Here is an 18,308-nt window from a genome sequence, read left to right on the forward strand (position 1 = left end):
ACCTGAAGGTGGCCTATAACCCACATAGTAACTACTATGGCTCAGTGTCCTGTGATGTACTTCAAAGAAAAGCATTTTACAGGTAATCTGTTTTAAAAATCCTATTTTTTGTGATTATACTGGAGTTTATATGCGTTAAAGCATATTTTATCAAGAAAGCCTGGGTTTTGTTTACCGATGCCCCTTAAGCCACTCTCACTGTTAAAAACTTGGCCACGCACACTTTTTGCCTTGGCACGCGTAGCGTACTGTGGGTTGCTGCCTCCCTGAACTGTCCTTCACTCTCAAGTTCAAAAGTTGGGAGGTAAGTGTGCCAACAAGCATAGCAAGCAATGTTAATAATTAGATATCATCAGTCCTTTTACTTTCATTTTCTGCATTATATAAGCAGAACTTCCCTCTTCTTGGGCAGTTGGTGTGTTTGAGAGTATAAAGATAAGACGGAGGAGATCCCTGTAGATCAGCTATGGATAGTGATGATATGAGAAACTATATCCAGAATTTTAGTCTTGATAAATGTAAACTTGGTAATCAGGGCTACAACCGGGTCCTCCTGCAACTATTTGGTTTTGCGGGTCATGGAAAATCCTCCTTCATCAACTCCTGTAAGTACGTTATAGATGACGGTCCATACAAGAACTACGCCACTACTGCTTCAGCTGGGAACAGTCAAGGGGGAAAGACAATGAAAAGAAGTTCATATGAACTCACCAAAACCATCACGCTGGTCGATAACCGGGGATGCGCCAAAATGAATAAGGATGAGACCGGAGAGATATACGCTCAGCTTGGTAAGTTCAGGAGATTTAATTCTATTCTTTGCAATACATGTACTTTAATCTTTGACAACAAGTTTCAGATTATTGTGGTCAGTTCAATTTGTATACTAAAAAAGGAAGAAAAAAAAGTGGAATAACTGGTGTTTATTAAATAAATCAATAGTGACATACACCTGTGATAAATACCCCAATAATAACCTAATAGGTTGTATATACAAAATATATGAACAAAAACTGTGTGCAAAACAAATATTGTAGCTTCTCTGGTACTTTGCATCCCACACTGGAAGGAACGGACCCAGGAAGAGTGCTGCTGGCTATCGTGGCTACCATTTAGACTCCATGCACACGTGTTTTTTCCTGCTCCTATAAGATAATTAATATTATCCTATGTGTCCATGCACACTACTTTAGGCTATTAGGGTTTTTTAAGCTTCAGCGTCTAGGAGCAGGAAAAAAAAAAAAAGTTTTTGTAGAGTTTTTTGAGCGTTTTACCAGCTAAAATGCTCCTAAATGCTACTGAGCGCTGCTAAACGCTACCAAAAGCGGTATTTGATTTTTTTTATTTCCTTTTTTTTTTATTTAAGTAACTGCAAAAATGCTAATAAAACGCTAACACTCTTAAATGCTCTTAGGCTGGGTTCATACTTGAGCACGCAGCGGCTCACAGCAAGAGTCCGGTGCGTCTCAATTAACTGTTGCAAGTCCAATTTCAGCCCAAATTTTTGGCGGAATTCAGACCTGAAACAGACCAGAAGATGCACAGGACTCCTGTGTAAATTTGCACTGGATCCAATGTAGAGATGTGTGAACCGGCCCCATAGAGAGCCAAGCACAATCTCCTGACACGCAAATTGGATGTGGGGAAACCTGCATCAAATTCACATAAGTGTGAGCCCGGCCTTAAACAATCCTAAAATGCTACTATTACAAAAGCTCTTACCACCGTTTTTTATCCATAATTTCAATTAACTACTAGCCAATCACCCGCCGCAGTAGTGCTGTGGCAGTGACACCTCTGCGTGAATCTACATACCTGTACATCATTTCGTGCACTAGCCCGCGTGGGCACACGTGTCGATTGGCCAGAGGGGGAGCTAATCAGCGGGTCCGGTGGACGCAATGTCCGCTGGCCACCCGCAATCATTCAGAATAGGGATCTGCCTATGTAAACAAGGCAGATCGCCTCTCTGACAGGGGAGGACACAGAGATCTTGTATTCTTGCCAAGCAGGAACGTGGATCTCTGTGTTGTCTCAGTCAGTCCATCCCCCACACAGTTAGAAAACACTCCCAGGAAACCCACTTAACCCCTTGATCGGTTTGCATACAGAACATGCGAACAGGCAAAACATTTGTTGGAACACGCAAACACCGTTAAAGTCTATGGGACATGAACATGAAAAATCAAAAGTGCTAATTTTAAAGGTTAATATGCATGGTATTGTCATAAAAAGTGTTTGGGGACCTGGGTCCTGCCCCAGGGGACATGTATCAATGCAAAAAAAAAGTTTTAAAAATTGGCATTTTTCGGGAGCCGTGATTATAATAATGCTTAAAGTGAAACAATTCAAGTGAAATATTCCTTAAAATTTCACACCTGGGGGATGTCTATAGTATAACAAAACAATGTAAAGTTGGCGCACAAATGAATGGTCTCTGGGAAGATGATAAAAGTAATTACTTTTATCATCTTCCCAAGGTTCACAAGTCCCTTACTAACCCTCCGGGTAGACCAATAGTGGCCAGTACTAATAGTTTCACTAGCGGCCTTTCGGCCTATATAGATCACATCTTACAGCCATTGGTGGTGCAACTTCCTTCCTATATTAAGGACTCCAGTCAGGTGATTGAGGTTATGGAAAACTACAGATGGTCTGACGAATATATGTGGGCCTCTTTAGACGTCAACTCGCTTTATACTTCTATACAACACGAAGTGGGATTGAATGCAATACAACACTTTTTGAGCATTGATGAAAGCATGAACTCCAAACAGTCTGAATTTTTATTATTGAGCATAGAGTTCTGCTTGAAACATAACTACTTCACCTTTTTAGACCAATTTTTCCTCCAGCACCAAGGTACAGCCATGGGAGCTAGTTTTGCCCCGGTATACGCGAACCTCACCATGGGCTTTTGGGAGGAACAAAAAATCTGGAGAAACAATCCTTTTGCCGAGTTTATCGTATTTTATGGTCGTTATATAGATAACATTTTGCTCATATGGAGTGGCGGAGTTGAGACTTTTTCCTCCTTCGTCACTTATTGTGACAACAATTCTATGGGTCTATCTTTCACATCGGTCATTGACCAAAACCATCTGGTCTTTTTGGACCTTGTACTTTCTCATAATGAGCGTAGTGTCACCACTAGCAACCATATTAAACCCACGGCAGGCAACTCTTACCTTCATTATAAGAGTTGCCATCACCCTGCTTGGAAGAAAAATATTCCTAGCGGTCAGTTCCAAAGGTTATGCAGAAACTGTACCTCAACTGAAGATTATACACAACAAGGCCAGCAGATGGCAAAAAAATTCTTAGAAAAAGAATACCCAGATGATTTAGTTACACAGGCCTTTATGGAACACGCAACCAAGCATTCACCTACGAAAAAACTTTCCAAAATTTTTTTTACTAATGACTATACCACAATTAGGTTTATTTCTACCTTTAACACACAATATAAATATATGTCTAAAATAATTCTTAAACATTACGATATCCTAAAGCTGGATCCGATCTTAGCACCACTCCTTCCGGTCAGACCTCAAATCACTTTTATACGCTCTCGTACAATCAAAAATATTATTGCTCCCAATAAACTTACAAAATCCAATAGAAAGGATAATAATATATTCCCTGATATTAGGATGTACTTTGATAATAGATGTGGGATTTTTAAATGTCGTAAAAGAGGTTGTTATGCTTGTCAGTCCATCACTAACGGCCAATCCACCATCACTACACCCAAAGGAAAAACCTTTGAGATTAAACAATTCATCACGTGTTCTACTGAATACGTAATATATGTTTTACGTTGTCCCTGTGGCCTCCTTTATGTAGGCCGCACTATGCGGGCCCTATGTGTCAGGGTGGGCGAACATCGCCGCCTGATTAAAGAGGGCTGTATTCAACACAGCGTGCCGCGCCATTTTCGCCATTGTCATGATAAAAACCTTAAAGAAATGGAGGTCCTTGCAATTGAGGCTATCCCCAAGGGTACCCTAACGGCCAACGAAAGATTCTCCCACCTTTGTCGCAGGGAGACCTTCTGGATATATCTTATGGGGTCTCTCTCGCCTGATGGCCTCAATGAAGACATTGACATCCTCAGTATAACCTCTTGATATAGGTTACTCAGATATAATCGCTACTCATCGTTCACGACCGCTACCCTACATTTTTTATAAGAAATTTTCATTTTTTTATAAAAAAAAAATTTTTTTTATATATTTTTTTATTTATTTATTATTTTTTATTTTTATATTTTTATATTTTTATATTTTTATTTTTATTTCTTTATTGTATCATTTTCATTTTTAATTTTTCATTTTTTAGATTTTTTATTTTAAATTTTTTTTTTTTTATTATTATTTTTTATTTTTCTTTCATAATACTATTTTTATGAACGAAGAGTAGTTAATATATTTATTCCAACTATCCTATAGGAAAGGTTTAATAACATATCTAAAATATATCTTTTAAATAATTGTTTTTTTTACCCTTGGTCTCCGCAATTTTCCCCCCCTTCCCCTTTGATGCGCTGTTTTTGATCATTTTTTTTGGATGTCTATAGTATGCCTGTAAAGTGGCACATTTTTCCCATGTTTAGAACAAAATGACATTTCTAAAGGAAAAAAAAAGTAATTTAAAAGTACTAGCACTAGTGCCCGCTATTAATGAATTGTCGGTCCCAACAATATACATAAAAGTGATTGAAAGTCATTGAAAAAAAATAATAATGCGTGGGGGCCCCCCAAAATTCCATTACCAGGCCCTTCGGGTCTGGTATGGATATTAAGGGGAACTCTGGGCCAAAATAAAAAAAATGGTGTGGGGTTCCCCAAAAATCCACACCAGACCCTTATGCGAGCATGCAACCTGGCAGGCCGCAGGAAAAGAGGGGGATGAGAGAGCGCCCCCCTGAACCGTACCAGGCCACATGCCCTCAACATGGGGAGGAATTCCCATGTTGATGGGGACAAGGGCCTCATCCCCACAACCCTTGCCTGGTGGTTGTGGGGGTCTGCGGACGGGGATTCTTATCGGAATCTGGAAGCCTCTTTAACAAAGGGGACACCCAGATCCCGGCCTCCCATGTGAATTGGTAAGGGATACATTGTACCCATACCATTTCACAAAAAGAAAGTGTCAAAATGTAAAAAAAAAACACACAAGAGACGGCTTAGGACAAGTCCTTTATTAAAAATAAAAAAAAATAAAAAAGGGATTCCAGAGATGTAATCCAATAAATCCATGCTCCTACTCCAGCGATGTAATCCAATTCTCGATCTCCAGCAATGGATGATCTCCAGCAATGGATGATCTCCAGCGACTCCATCGATGGAGATCGAGAATTGGATTACATCGCTGGAGTAGGAGCATGGATTTGGTGGATTACATCGCTGGAATCTCTTTTTTATTTTTAATAAAAGGACTTGTCCCCAGCCGTCTCTCGTGTGTTTTTTGTGAAATGGTACGGGTACAATGTACCCCTTACCAATTCACATGGGGGGGCTGGGATCTGGGTGTCCCATTTGTTGAAGGGGCCTCCAGATTCCGATAAGCCCCCCGCCCGCAGACCCCCACAACCATCGGGTAAGGGTTGTGGGGATGAGGCCTGGTACGGTTCAGGGGGGGGCGCTCCCTCGTCCCCCCTCTTTTCCTGCGACCTGCCAGGTTGCTTGCTTGGATAAGGGTCTGGTGTGGATTTTTGAGGGAACCCCGCACCAAAGAAAAATAAAAAATGGCGCTGGAGTTCCCCTTAACCACTTTAAGACCGGACCATTTTGCTGGTAAATGACCAGAGGTCTTTTTACACTTTGGCACTGCGCTGCTTTAACTGGTAATTGCGCGGTCATGCAATGTTGTACCGAAACAAAATTTGCGTCCTTTTCTTCCCACAAATAGAGCTTTCTTTTGATGGTATTTGATTGCCTCTGCGATTTTTATTTTTTGCGATATAAACGTAAAAAGACCGCAAATTTTGAAAAAAAATGATATTTTCTACTTTTTGTTATTAGAAAAATCCAATAAACTCAATTTTAGTCATACATTTAGGCCAAAATGTATTCAGCCACATGTCTTTGGTAAAAAAAAAGTCAATAATTGTATATTTATTGGTTTGCGCAAAAGTTGTCACATCTACAAACTAAGGTACGTTTTCTGGAATTTATGCAGCTTTTAGTTTACGACTGCCTATCTCAGTTCTTGAGGTGCTAAAATAACAGGGCAGTACAAAACCCCCCCAAATGACCCCATTTTGGAAAGTAGACCCCCTAAGGAAATTGATAAGAGGCATGTTGAGCCCATTGAATATTTTATTTTTTTGCCTCAAGCGATTGAATAATGACAAAAAAAAAATTTTTTTTTTTTTTTACACAAAGTTGTCACTAAATGATATATTGCTCACACATGCTATGGGCATATGTGAAATGACACCCCAAAATAAATTCTGCTGCTTCTCCTGAGTACGGGGATACCACATATGTGGGACTTTTTGGGAGCCTAGCCGCGTACGGGGCCCCGAAAACCAAGCACCGCCTTCAGGCTTTCTAAGGGCGTAAATTTTTGAGTTCACTTCTCACTACCTATTACAGTTTTGAAGGCCATAAAATGCCAAGATGGCACAAAACCCCCACAAATGACCCCATTTTAGAAAGTAGACACCCCAAGCTATTTGCTGAGAGGCATGTTGAGTTCATGGAATATTTTATATTTTGCCACAAGTTGCGGGAAAATTACAAACTTTTTTTTTTTTTTTTTTTTTTTCACAAAGTTGTCACTAAATGATATATTGCTCATGCATGCCATGGGCATATGTGAAATAACACCCCAAAATAAATTCTGCTGCTTCTCCTGAGTACGGGGATACCACATATGTGGGACTTTTTGGGAGTCTAGCCGCGTACGGGGCCCCGAAAACCAAGCACCGCCTTCAGGCTTTCTAAGGGCGTAAATATTTGACTTCACTCCTCACTACCTATTACAGTTTTGAAGGCCATAAAATGCCAAGATGGCACAAAACCCCCACAAATGACCCCATTTTAGAAAGTAGACACCCCAAGCTATTTGCTGAGAGGCATGTTGAGTTCATGGAATATTTTATATTTTGCCACAAGTTGCGGGAAAATTACAAACTTTTTTTTTTTTTTTTTTTTTTTCACAAAGTTGTCACTAAATGATATATTGCTCACGCATGCCATGGGCATATGTGAAATGACACCCCAAAATAAATTCTGCTGCTTCTCCTGAGTACGGGGATACCACATATGTGGGACTTTTTGGGAGCCTAGCCGCGTACGGGGCCCCGAAAACCAAGCACCGCCTTCAGGCTTTCTAAGGGCGTTACAGTTTTGAAGGCCATAAAATGCCAAGATGGCACAAACCCCCCCCAAATGACCCCATTTTGGAAAGTAGACACCCCTAAATTTAGGGGTACACTAGTGAGACTAGGTAATAAATGGCGGGTGCCCTGAAACTATAAAAAAATAACTAACCAACCAGCGTCACCTGTAACAGTTATATGGTGATCACTGGTGAAAGGGTTAACTAGGGGGCAATCAGGGGGCTTTATACGGTAGTATATGGGGGTCCCTGGCGCTATAAAAAGCTGCGGCGAACCTAAATACCTAACTGCCTAACTAGCGTCACCTGTGACACTAATACAGCGATCAGAAAAACGATCGCTTATTAGGCTGGGTTCACACTGGAGCGATGCGGGAACGCCACGAATGCGCGGCGGGTTCCCGCATCGCATGCCTCCCGGCGGCAGTTCACACTGCCCTATGCGAACTGCTGGGAGTGTCAGTGAAATGTTAATGACACCCCCAGATCAGTTCGCATATCGCAGTGCGATCTGCAAACTTGGATCACATGGTGTGAACACCCATGCGATCCGATTCTGCTGTGGACCAAAAAAAGGGTCCCGTGCGAGTTTGCGGCGGGTGCGGCGGGTGCGACACGAATTCAGCCATACTATCTGTATAGCTGAACTCGAATCGCACAGAGATCGGATGTGATTTGCACTGCAGTGCGGTGCAAATCACATCCGTTCTCATAAACCGCTGCAATGTGAACCCAGCCTTAGTGACACTGGCGACGGGGGGTGATCACGGGGTTAAACCTTTATTGGGGGGGTACCTTAGAACTAAAGGGGGCTAACCCTAACTGCCCTAACAGTTATTAGTCACAAATGACACCCGCCGGGTGATCAGGGGGTTAAATCTTTATTAGGTAATAAATGGCGGGTGCCCTGAAACTATAAAAAAATAACTAACCAACCAGCGTCACCTGTAACAGTTATATGGTGATCACTGGTGAAAGGGTTAACTAGGGGGCAATCAGGGGGCTTTATGCGGTAGTATATGGGGGTCCCTGGCGCTATAAAAAGCTGCGGTGAACCTAAATACCTACCTGCCTAACTAGCGTCACCTGTGACACTAATACGGCGATCAGAAAAATGATCGCTTATTAGGCTGGGTTCACACTGGAGCGATGCGGGAACGCCACGAATGCGCGGCGGGTTCCCGCATCGCATGCCTCCCGGCGGCAGTTCACACTGCCCTATGCGAACTGCTGGGAGTGTCAGTGAAATGACACCCCCAGATCAGTTTGCATATCGCAGTGCGATCTGCAAACTCGGATCGCATGGTGTGAACACCCATGCGATCCGATTCTGCTGCGGGCCAAAAAAAGGGTCCCGTGCGAATTTGCGGCGGGTGCGGCGGGTGTGGCGGGTGCGGCGGGTGCGGCGAATGGCTGAACTCGAATCGCACAGAGATCGGATGTGATTTGCACTGCAGTGCGGTGCGAATCACATTCGTTCTCATAAACCGCTGCAATGCGAACCCAGCCTTAGTGACACTGGCGACGGGGGGTGATCACGGGGTTAAACCTTTATTGGGGGGGTTAGGGGGGTACATTAGAACTAAAGGGGGCTAACCCTAACTGCCCTAACAGTTATTACAGTCACAAATGACACCAATGCAAAAAAAAAAAAATGACATTGGTGTCACTGTGACTGGGGGGCAGGGGTAATTGGGGGGGGTGATCGGGGGGGTGTGAGTGTGCCTGGCATGTTCTACTGTGTGTGTAGAGTGTTGGTGCAACTCACCGATCCGTTCTCCTCCGTGTCGGAACGAAAAATACCGACACGGAGGAGAGAATACATCACTTCCTCTCCTCACAGGAGAGGAAGTGATGTCACGAAGGATTTTCATTCGTCGGGAGCGATCGCGAGGGGGTGGCCATGAATGAATGGCCGTCCCCTCGTCCGGGATCGCTCCCGCACGAAAACCGACCGCCGCAGGCACCGGGCGGGGGCCCGATCGGGCCCCCGACCCGCGGGAAGGAAGGGACGTACATGTACGCCCTTCTGCCTGCCCGTGCCATGCTGTCGACGTACATCGTCGTGCGGCGGTCGGCAACTGGTTAATATCCATACCAGACCTGAAGGGCCTCGTAATGGAATTTTGGGGGACCCCCACGCATTTATTTTTATTTTTTTCAATGACTTTTATGTGTCAAGACCGACAATTCATTAATAGCTGGCACTAGTGCTAGTACTTTTAAATTATTTTTTTTTCCTTTAGAAATGTCATTTTGCTCTCGGACTGTTAAAAACACGGGAAACATGCGCCACTTTACAGGCATACTATAGACACCCCCCAGGTACGAAATTTAAAGGAATATTACACTTTTATTGTTTCACTTTAAGCATTATTAAAATCACTGCTCCCGAAAAAACGAACGTTTTAAAACTTTTTTTCTGCATTGATACATGTCCCCTGGGGCAGGACCCAGGTCCCCAAAAACTTTATGACAATAACTTGCATATTAAACTTACTAAATTAGTACTTTAGATTTCTCCCATAGACTTTTAAAGGGTGTTCCGAGCCTTTTCAAATTTGCTGCGAATACCCCAAATTGTTCACTGTTCAGCGAACTGGCGAACAGCCAATGTTCAAGTCGAACAGATAGCCCATCCCTACCTCTGATGTTAACCCTTTCCCAGCCAGTGTCATTAGTACAATAACAGGCATATTTTTATGCACTGATCACTGTAATAATGTCATTGGTGCCGATCTGTTCACCACAATGTTTCAGTCCCGCTAAAACTCACTGATCGCTGCCATTACTAGTAAAAAAAAAAATACAAAATTCCATACAAATATCCCACATTTGTAGACTCTAACTTTTGTGCAAACCAATCAATATACTCTTATTGGAAATTTTTTTACCAAAAATATGTAGCAGAATACATATTGGCCTAAACTGATGAAGAAATTATATTTTTTATTGGATGTGTTTTATAACAAAAAGTAAAAAATATTGTTTTTTTTTCAAAATTGTCAGTCTTTTTTGTTTATAGCGCAAAAAATAAAAACCGCAGAGGTGATCAAATACCACCAAATGAAAGCAACATTTTGTTTGGGTACAACATTGCACGGCCACGTAATTGTCAGTTAAAATAATGTAGTGCCGTATTGCAAAAATTTACCTGGGCAGGAAGTGGGTGAAACCTTCCAGTCTTTAAGTTGGTAAAAGAAACACTAGTGTGCATGGAGCCTTAAGGTGAATCCCATAAGGGAAGACAGTCATTACCTATGTTGGTCCCAACTTAAAGGGCAAAAGCACTTTAAACTTATGGGTATATAGGTCCACATATGAAGGTGAGTTGCTAATAGAACCGGTGGAGGATTCACCCGGTGTATTGAAATCCACATTTCGTTCTTGTACATCATGGGACACAGAGCAGTCATATACATTACTACCTGGGTTACGCACAATGGACACTAGTAGAGTATCCAAAAACAGGAAGTGTTCCCCTATATAATCCCTCACATACAGGAAGTATTTCAGTTTTTTTTGCCAGTGTCTAAAATGGTGGATGGTCATTTGTTGAGCTCTTTGTGAGTTTACATGCTTTCCATGATTCTTAAAAATCAGGGGACAGCTTTTCTAGATTGGATCCATTTCAAAAAGCTACTATGCTAAGATAAATGGTACCCGAACCTTGTAAAGAAGATTAAAAGATCAACAATGAGGTTTTGCCTGTAATGCAACCTTCAGGTGCTGGACCCTGCGTAGTGGAATCCTGGACACCACAGCGCTAAGGTATTCCTGCAGGGTGCTGTACAGGACCAAGTGAGTGGACCCTCATGCTAAAAGGGTACCCACTCCTTGAAGATCCATGTGACAGAACCCGCAGAGATGGGTGAAGGCTGGACTTCTGGCTTAGGCTATTGTCCTGCAGCGGTAGTGGTAAGTGGCCCTGTGAAAAATCAGGGTCCAATTATTATTTAATCCCCTGCATCAATTGTATCTAGCCTGACATGTTTTAAAAAAAAAAAATGTTTTCCTTGCTATACTTGCTTTGTCCACTAGAGCGCATGGGTTTGCTGCTCTGTGTTTCTCTTCCCAGAGCTGCATAAGCCAGGGGAAGCTTTTGAAAAAAAAAAAAAGTTTTTTGCCCACTAGAGGGCATAGGTGTGCTGTTCAGTGTGTTCTCCTCCACAGGGGCGAGCACGGCTGAGGGAAGCTTTTTTGAAGACTAAAAGCACAGTTAGTTGCTGGCCAGCGGAAGGGACACAGAGCAGTCTGTCCTGGGTGATACATTACTCCTATTGGTTATGACAGACACAGCCTAAATTATGTTGCAGTAGCTGGAATAACAGTTCATTGTATAAGATTCTTCCAAGGGGGAATTGGGGTACTGAAGAACTTGTGTATTTGTGTCAGAAAGCCAGTTACCACTGCTTCAGCAAGCCATGTCTTCTAGGAAGCGACCTAGGGGGAGCGCTTCAGCAAAGGGTGCATGTGTTCCATCAGTGGCCCCTGTAGAGGCTAAACAGAACTCTGCAGCAATAGCCTTACCTGAAAAACCAAATGACACTGGGCAATCTGAGCTGCTGCATCTATCCGGCGTTGTACCTACTACCAATGCTTCTATCTCAGAGTTTATTACTAAAGAGGATCTGGCATCAGCTTTGGCTGGTTTAGAGGGCAAGATTGCTGGAATAATCGCTTCTGTCACACAAAGTGGTAGGAAGTGTGACAGGTCCCTTTCTCCTATTCCTCCTATATTGGAGAAAGACTGGGTTGACAAAGTAGAAGTGATAATGGCTGGTCAGGCTATTGATAGCCAAGCAGAGGAATCTCCCTTTAGTGATTGCGAGCCTGAGGAGGCTCAGATTATATCAGCCTCTCAATCACAAAAGTACTAAGTATGGGTGTGCAACAATAAAAATGAAAAATGTATTTACATATAGTGCCTGGGGGCCCCCCTTAATGTGCCTGTGAAGTGGCACATCTGTAGCATGCATAAAACATGCTGCAGCAAAAATTACATTTCTAAAGAAAAAAAAAGTAAAACGACAATTGATGGCACCCGGCTATTAAAAAAATAACGAAAAAAAAAAAGCATGCGGTCCCTTCCAAAATCCATATCAGACCTTTATCTGAGCATGCAGCCTGGCAAGACAGGAAAGGAGAGCGGATGAGCGAACCTCCTGAACCATATCAGGCCACATGCCCTCAACATGGGTTGGGTGCTTTGGGGCAGATGGGGCTCTGCCCTCCCACCTCAAAGCACCTTGTCCCCACGTTGATGGGGACAAGGGCCTCTTCCTGACAACCCTGGGCTGCGATTGTCGAGGTCTGCGGGTGGGGGGCTTATCTGGAATCTCCCTTTAACAAGGGGGCCTCTGGATCCCACCCCCCACCATGGGTAGGGGAACACTGTACCCCTACCTATTCACCAAAAAAGTGTAAAAAAGTAATAACCATAAGAAACTGTTTTTGACAAGTCCTTTATTAAAAAGTAAAAAAAAAAAAAAAAGATGTCCCTCGATATAAATCCATCATCAATCATGACACCCACCGGACCCGAAAAATAAAAGGAGTAAAAAAACGCCCTGGCTCCCGGGAGGCTTCCTGCCGTCTGCCCGCTCTGTGCTTTGACAGTTTTTTTTATAGGCAAGGGGCCATCCGGCTATGTCACCCTGTGGCACGGCCCCTTTCTGACGTCACGTGAGCATTTTTATTTATTTTTTATTTTTAGGGTCTGGCGGGGTGTCGTGATTGACGATGGATTTACATTGAGGGACACTATTTTTGTAATATTTTTTATTATTTATTAAAGGATTTGTCAAAAACTGTTTCTTGTGTGTAGTACTTTTTGACACTTTTTTTGGTGAATGGGTAGCTGTATGATGTACCGGATACCCATTCACATAGAGGGGCGTGGGGCTTCCAGATTCTAATAACCCCCTCACCCGCAGACCCCGACATCCACAGCCCAGCGTTGTCGGGAAGAGGCCCTTGTCACCCGGTAAATACCCTGCAAATTTGGGTGTTCAGCGAACGGCCAAACAGACAAATGTATGGCCCAAACTCATGCTTGGGCTGAACCATTCGCCCATCCCTAGCTGTAAACATTTGTTTGCATTCATATTAGCACACTAGTAATTTGGAGGTACAGTATAGCAGTATAAGGTTATTGGGACATCTGTCTGTGGAGGGTGTCACCATCACTTCTAATTATATTTTCATTATTTTTGTTTTGCACATTGTTTTTGTTCAAATATTTTGTATGGGCAACCAATTAGGTTGTTAATTTGGTATTTGTCACAGGTGTATATCACTATTGATTTATTTAATAAATACTAGTTTTTATCCCACATACAGTATCTCACAAAAGTAAGTACACCCCTCACATTTTTGTACATATTTTATTATATTTTTTCATGTGACAACACTGAAGAAATGACACTTTGCTACAATGTAAAGTAGTGAGTGTACAGCTTGTATAACAGTGTACATTTCCTGTCCCCTCAAAATAACGCAAAACACATCCATTATTGTCTAAACTACTGGCAACAAAAGTGAGTACACCCCTAAGTGAAAATTTTCAAATCGGGGCCCAAAGTGTCAATATTTTGTGCTGCCACCATTATTTTCCAGCACTGCCTTAACCCTCTTGGGCATGGAGGTCACCAGAGCTTCACAGGTTGCCACTGGAGTCCTCTTCCACTCCTTCATTATCACATTAAGAAGATGGTGGAAGTTAGAGACCTTACGCTCCTCCACCTTCCATTTGAGGATGCCCCACAGATGATCAATAGGGTTTAGGTCTGGAGACATACTTGGTCAGTCCATCAACTTTACCCTCAGCTTCTTTAGCAAGGCAGTGGTCATCTTGGAGGTGTGTTTGGGGTCATTATCATGTTGGAATACTGCCTTGCGGTCCAGTCTCTGAAGGGAGGGGGTCATGCTCTTCTTCATCTTCAGTATGTCACAGTACATGTTGGCATTCATGGTTCCCTCAATGAACTGTAGTTCCCCAGTGCCGGCAGCACTCATGCAGTCCCAGACTATGACACTCCCACCACCATGCCTGACTGTAGACAAGACACACTTGTCTTTGTCCTCCTCACTTGGTTGCCACCACACACGCTTGTCACCATCTGAACCAAATAAGTTTATCTTGGTCTCATCAGACCACAGGACATGGTTCCAGTAATCCATGTCCTTAGTCGGCTTGTCTTCAGCAAACTGTTTGCAGGCTTTCTTGTGCATCATCTTTAGAAAAGGCTTCCTTCTGGGATGACAGACATGCAGGCCAATTTGATGCAGTGTGCGGCATATGGTCTGAGTACTGACAGGCTCACTCCCCCGCCACTCCTTAAACCTCTGCAGTAGGGAGGGAGCATAGCGACCGCACTCTAAGATGGACGCCTGAAACAGGAGCTCCGTCCACCACCGGAGAGAATCCGTCAACATCCGAGCCCACTGGCTCCATCCACGGCCATCCTACCTCTACTCTGCCTGCCAACACTGCCAGGGATGACGAGGCGTAGAAAGAATCCGCCGCAGCAGCCTACAAAGCTGGATTTCTTAATGGCGCGCGGGCTCCAACAAAATGGCACTGGAGCAAAGGCAGGATCGCAAGGCCGCGATAAACGACAGTCACAGGGGACAATCTTCTACACCCTCCACAGCACACACATATTACGAATCCTCCTCCGGAGCATCCATCCCGTCCACTAGAAGTCCGGCAAAGGCGAAGCAGAGGAAACACTCCCCAGCGCGACCGCAATCTGACACAGGCATGGAGATAAGTGTGATTCAGCATGCTGATTCCTCACCAGGTGCACTCCCCAATGATCCCATAGCTGTATTCCCCACCTCAGACAAACCCATCTCAGACACTGAAAGAGATGTTGCTGTCCCTAAGATCATCACTACAGGCAGACCCGATCACAGGGATTAACAAGTGTCAGAGGGAAGTTCAGGCTGTGGGAAACAGGGTGGACAGAATGGAAAATAAGATGGATGAATATGCATCTTCCTACAACGTTCTAGTTGAAGCACATACTGCTCAGGGAGAAGAAATTGCATGGCTGAAGGACAAAGTCGCAGATTTGGATGACAGATCCAGGAGGAACAACCTCAAAATTAGAAGTATCCCAGAATCTGTCCCACCCAATCAACTCCTACAGTATGCCCAGACCCTTTTCTCGACTCTGATCCCAATGCTGACACCATCAGACCTCATAGTGGACAGAATCCATAGGGTCCCCAAACCTTCCTTCCTCCCTGATGAAACACCAAGGAACGTTTTATTAAGGGTACACTACTACCACGTGAAGGAACAGATCCTACAAGTGTTGAGAAAGCCAGACACCATTCCTACACAATATGCCATTATACGTCTCCTCCCTGATCTTTCCAGGCACACGCTACAATGTCGCTACAATCTAGCGACAATCAGCAAGGCTCTACAGAACCACAAAATTCTCCACAAATGGAAATATCCTGCAACTCTCTCCATAACACATAATGGAACCACCATATCCATCAACGCGCTGGAAGAGGGAATCGCAGCCCTCCGAAATTGGGATATCCTCCCAGATCAGGCACCGCACCAGCCATCTACATCGAGACCACACCAGGTCCCCAACAAATGTATCTCACAAATGTGCAAACAAGAAAAACACTGGTGGTAGCTCACAACCAAACACAGGAAATCCCTAGACTCTCCGGTCACAGGAGTAAACAACAAGTTTCTCTCCTCTTACTATTCTAACGCAGATAGCAGTTACATCTGCACCAGGATCCGCTACAAGATCCATTTCTTATTTTCTTTTCCTTAACTTTACCTATTTTTTATTCCTTTTGTTCCTTGTTTAATGCACACAGCACAGACCGCAGCTATGACTATTCCTCCATTGGAGAAGACAAGAAACAACTTTCCATACAGTGATGTTCCACACAAAGAACCGAGGATCACAGTGAGTACCCATGCAATATATCCACCCAGCAAATACACTAAAATAAACATGATGATTACCTGCATATCGATCAATGCTAGGGGATTAAACCACAATGCCAAAAGGTTCTCACTGTGGAAAGAAGCCTGTAAACAGAAAGCTAATATACTTTCTGTACAGGAAACCCACTTTCAAGTGGATGAGACACCACAATGCTCGCATAAAGACTACCCACATGTCTTTATGGCATGCACTCCCAACCCCAAAAAGGGAAAAGTAATGCTAGCCTTCAAGAGCTCCCTTTCTTTTCAGCACAAGGAGACGTATGCTGACAACAGTGGCAGATACAGGGGTGCTAAACTCTCAATCATACACACTGGTAACACTCTATGCTCCGAACACATGCCAACTTCAATTTAAAAATAAAGTCATCAATAAAGCCAAATAAATGAGATACGGGAAACCTCTGATATGCGGTGACTTTAACCTAACACCAGATCCAAAAACCACTCACCGTCACATAGCCCCACCTCTTGAGGACGTCACATGTCCCTCATTGGACGGGTGTTCTGTCTATCAAAGGTGCCGGGCCAAGAGGTGGGGCTATTACAGCTCTCTGCTGGTATGGACAGCTTGCCTCTTCCTCTCCTCATTTCCCCTGGCTGGGGGACTGTGCGGGCGGTGCTCGCCCCCCCGCCCACAGTATGCATTTCTCATCCTCCCCATGGGCCCCTCTCGGCTGCGGGCCCCATAGCACCCACGTGGGTTGCTATGGTGGTAGTTCTGCCACTGCACAGAAGACTTATTAGACGCTTGGAGATGTCTCCAAGCAAATGAGAGAGACTACACCTTCTTCTCCCATAGGCACTGCTCATACTCACGCATAGATATGTATATCATTGACAAATGGCTACTGCAACAAATATCAGAGGCTAAAATCTATGACATCACGCTGTAATATCTTTGACTATCTGGCGCTGTAACGTTAGGCTGTTACAAGAACACCAAACCCAAAGAACAATCTCTCTGCATCTTCAGGAATTTTTCTTCCACAATAACACATCTGTACATGACCCATATACATTGTGGAATGCACATAAGGCAGTCATGAGGCATAGTCATACAAATAGGGGCAAGAGAGAAAAAACGCAATATATTCAAAATAAATACCCTCCTATCTGAAATCCACACTGTAGAAACCTCTGCAGTAGGGATGAGCCATACATGCCCCTGGTTCGGTTCGCACCAGAACATACCGAACAGGCAAAAAATTTGGCAGAACACACGAACACCGTTAGTCTTTGGGACACAAGCATGAAAAATCAAAAGTGCTAATTTTAAAGGCTTATATGCAAGCTATTGTCATAAAAAGTGTTTAGGGACCCGAGTCCTGCCCCAGGGGACATTTTTTTTAAACTGACGTTTTTTCAGGAGATAGTATGTCTATAGTATGCCTGTAAAATGGTGCAGTTTTCCCGTGTTTATAACAGTCCATACACAAAATTACATTTCTAAAGGAAAATTGTAATTTAAAACTGATCACGGCTATAATGAATTGTTGGATCTCAGCAACTTATTGAAAAAAAGGGCATGGGTGCGTGGGGGTCCCCCCAAAATCCATACTATACCCTTCAGGTCTGGTATGAAGTTTATGGGGAGCCCTGTGCCAAAGTTTAAAAAAAAACAAAATCCATACCAGACCCTTATCAGAGCATGCAACCATACCAGGCCACATGCCCTCAACATGTGGAGGGTGCTTTGGAGTAGCCCCCAAAAGCACCTAGACCCCATGTTAATTGGAACAAGGGCCTCATACCCACAACCCTTGCCCTGTGGTTGTGGGGGTATGCGGGCGGCAGGCTTATCGGAATCTGGAAGCCCCCTCTAACAAGGGGACCCCCAGATCCCAGCCTCTCCCCCTATGTGAATTGGTAACGGGGTACATTGTACCCCTACCATTTCACAAAAAAAGTGTCAAAAATGGTAAAAAAGACAAGAGACAGCTTGGGACAAGTCCTTCATTAACCAATT

At 43.6% G+C, this 18,308-nt stretch overlaps 1 protein-coding gene across 1 annotated transcript in view; it reads left to right on the top strand.

Moving 5' to 3' along the window:
• The first annotated feature begins 422 nt into the window (after window positions 1-422).
• The window catches only part of LOC143923384 (uncharacterized), a 931,140-nt gene continuing 913,254 nt past the window's right edge, over window positions 423-18,308 (top strand). Inside the window, exon 1 of the mRNA XM_077447006.1 lies at window positions 423-791. Within this exon, the coding sequence (XP_077303132.1) occupies window positions 467-791 (325 nt within the window). The 5' untranslated portion in view covers window positions 423-466. The remainder of the gene's footprint in view (window positions 792-18,308) is intronic.

This window comes from Lithobates pipiens, unplaced genomic scaffold, assembly GCF_037356315.1.
Source record: "Lithobates pipiens isolate NorthernLeopardFrog02 unplaced genomic scaffold, aLitPip1_a1.2 Scaffold_22, whole genome shotgun sequence".
Lineage (NCBI taxonomy): Eukaryota > Metazoa > Chordata > Amphibia > Anura > Ranidae > Lithobates > Lithobates pipiens.